Source organism: Haplochromis burtoni, unplaced genomic scaffold (assembly GCF_018398535.1).
Source record: "Haplochromis burtoni strain Fernald_Lab_line unplaced genomic scaffold, NCSU_Asbu1 Contig_120, whole genome shotgun sequence".
Classification (NCBI taxonomy): Eukaryota; Metazoa; Chordata; class Actinopteri; order Cichliformes; family Cichlidae; genus Haplochromis; species Haplochromis burtoni.
The window spans coordinates 1,678,294-1,679,491 of record NW_024582481.1 but is presented as its reverse complement, the minus strand read 5'-3'; the positions used below and the strand labels follow the sequence as shown (position 1 = coordinate 1,679,491).

General features: G+C 42.2%; 1 protein-coding gene across 1 annotated transcript in view; it reads left to right on the top strand.

Moving 5' to 3' along the window:
- itga8 (integrin, alpha 8) overlaps positions 1-1,198 on the top strand; it is a 42,001-nt gene that overhangs the window by 36,647 nt on the left and 4,156 nt on the right. The window contains exon 24 of the mRNA XM_005934805.3: positions 309-414. Coding sequence (XP_005934867.1) covers positions 309-414 — 106 coding nt within the window. The remainder of the gene's footprint in view (positions 1-308; positions 415-1,198) is intronic.

The following is a 1,198-nucleotide window of genomic DNA, read 5'->3' as shown; positions in this document are numbered from 1 at the left end:
AAATGTGCTGAATTGCAGCACATGTGGGGTTGCCTGTTTAGATATTTGTGCTAACAAGCTGTGCTGCACTGTATAATCAGGCAGCATTGTCAGGGATATTTTAAATGGTCTGTTTTTGTCATATTTAGAAATAAGAAAAATACAAATTTAGAAAGTTCCTGTTGCCTTTAAACACAATATTTCTAATAAAAACTGAAAAGTATTAAATCAGGATTTATATGTGCAAATGCACTTAGAAAAAGTCCAAACCTATCCATGTGTACATGCATTATTATCACCACACTGTTTCTCTTCCCTCTTCTTTCCAGGGTGTCTCATCCCTCTCAGGTGGTGCTGCCATTCCCAAACTGGGAACCGAAAGAGAAGCCCATTAAAGAGGATGATGTTGGACCACAAGTCACACACATCTATGAGGTAAATTCCCTCCCTTACACTGAAACCCAGCTGGGCAGTCTAATCAGCTGTGAGGAAATGAACAGGATGAATTTGTAGATGAAGAGATTGAGAAATGGAAAGGTGAGCTATTTTGTGTTTATCGTGCTGTTCAGAAAGTCTCGTCTTGGATGAAAAGAGCGGAAAATAGGTGTGGAAACTTGTGTATTAGGCCACATCAAAGGGTAGGGGCTCTGCAAGATGAAGGACACAGTAAAACCAGTAGCTCTATAAAGAATTAAACTCTGGCTGATCGAAGGTCTCCAGCTGAAGAGCAATTACTGCTGCAAAGGCAGGAAAAAGCAAGACAGCGGGAACCAGGAGCAACGAGAAAACAAGGCGAGCAGGGAGCATGGATGCAAACATTCTTAACTGGGGTCATAGTGTAATAAATAATAATTATTAAGAGGAAAAACAAGGTCAAACAGGATAGTGGGGGGGGGTGGCAGACAGGCCGGCGACACTTAACAATAGGGGCATGTGCATACGTGCATCTGTCTCCTATACATGTGATTTCTTTTTATTTTAAATAGATGGCAGCTTCATTGAACCGGAGCGCTGCGGTGTCTGGTCTGTCCCGCAGCTGATAATGATTTTCATTTGCCGTACTTTTCCCAGTGGGCAGCTGCTTCTAGTTAGAGAGGACAGAGGGTTTTTTTCTCTTCCTCTTGCAGAATTCCTGCCCTGCAGCAACAGGATCATGTCCTGTTTGGATGACTTGTTTCAGTGTTAATGACCGTGTGCATATGTGAGGACATATATATAT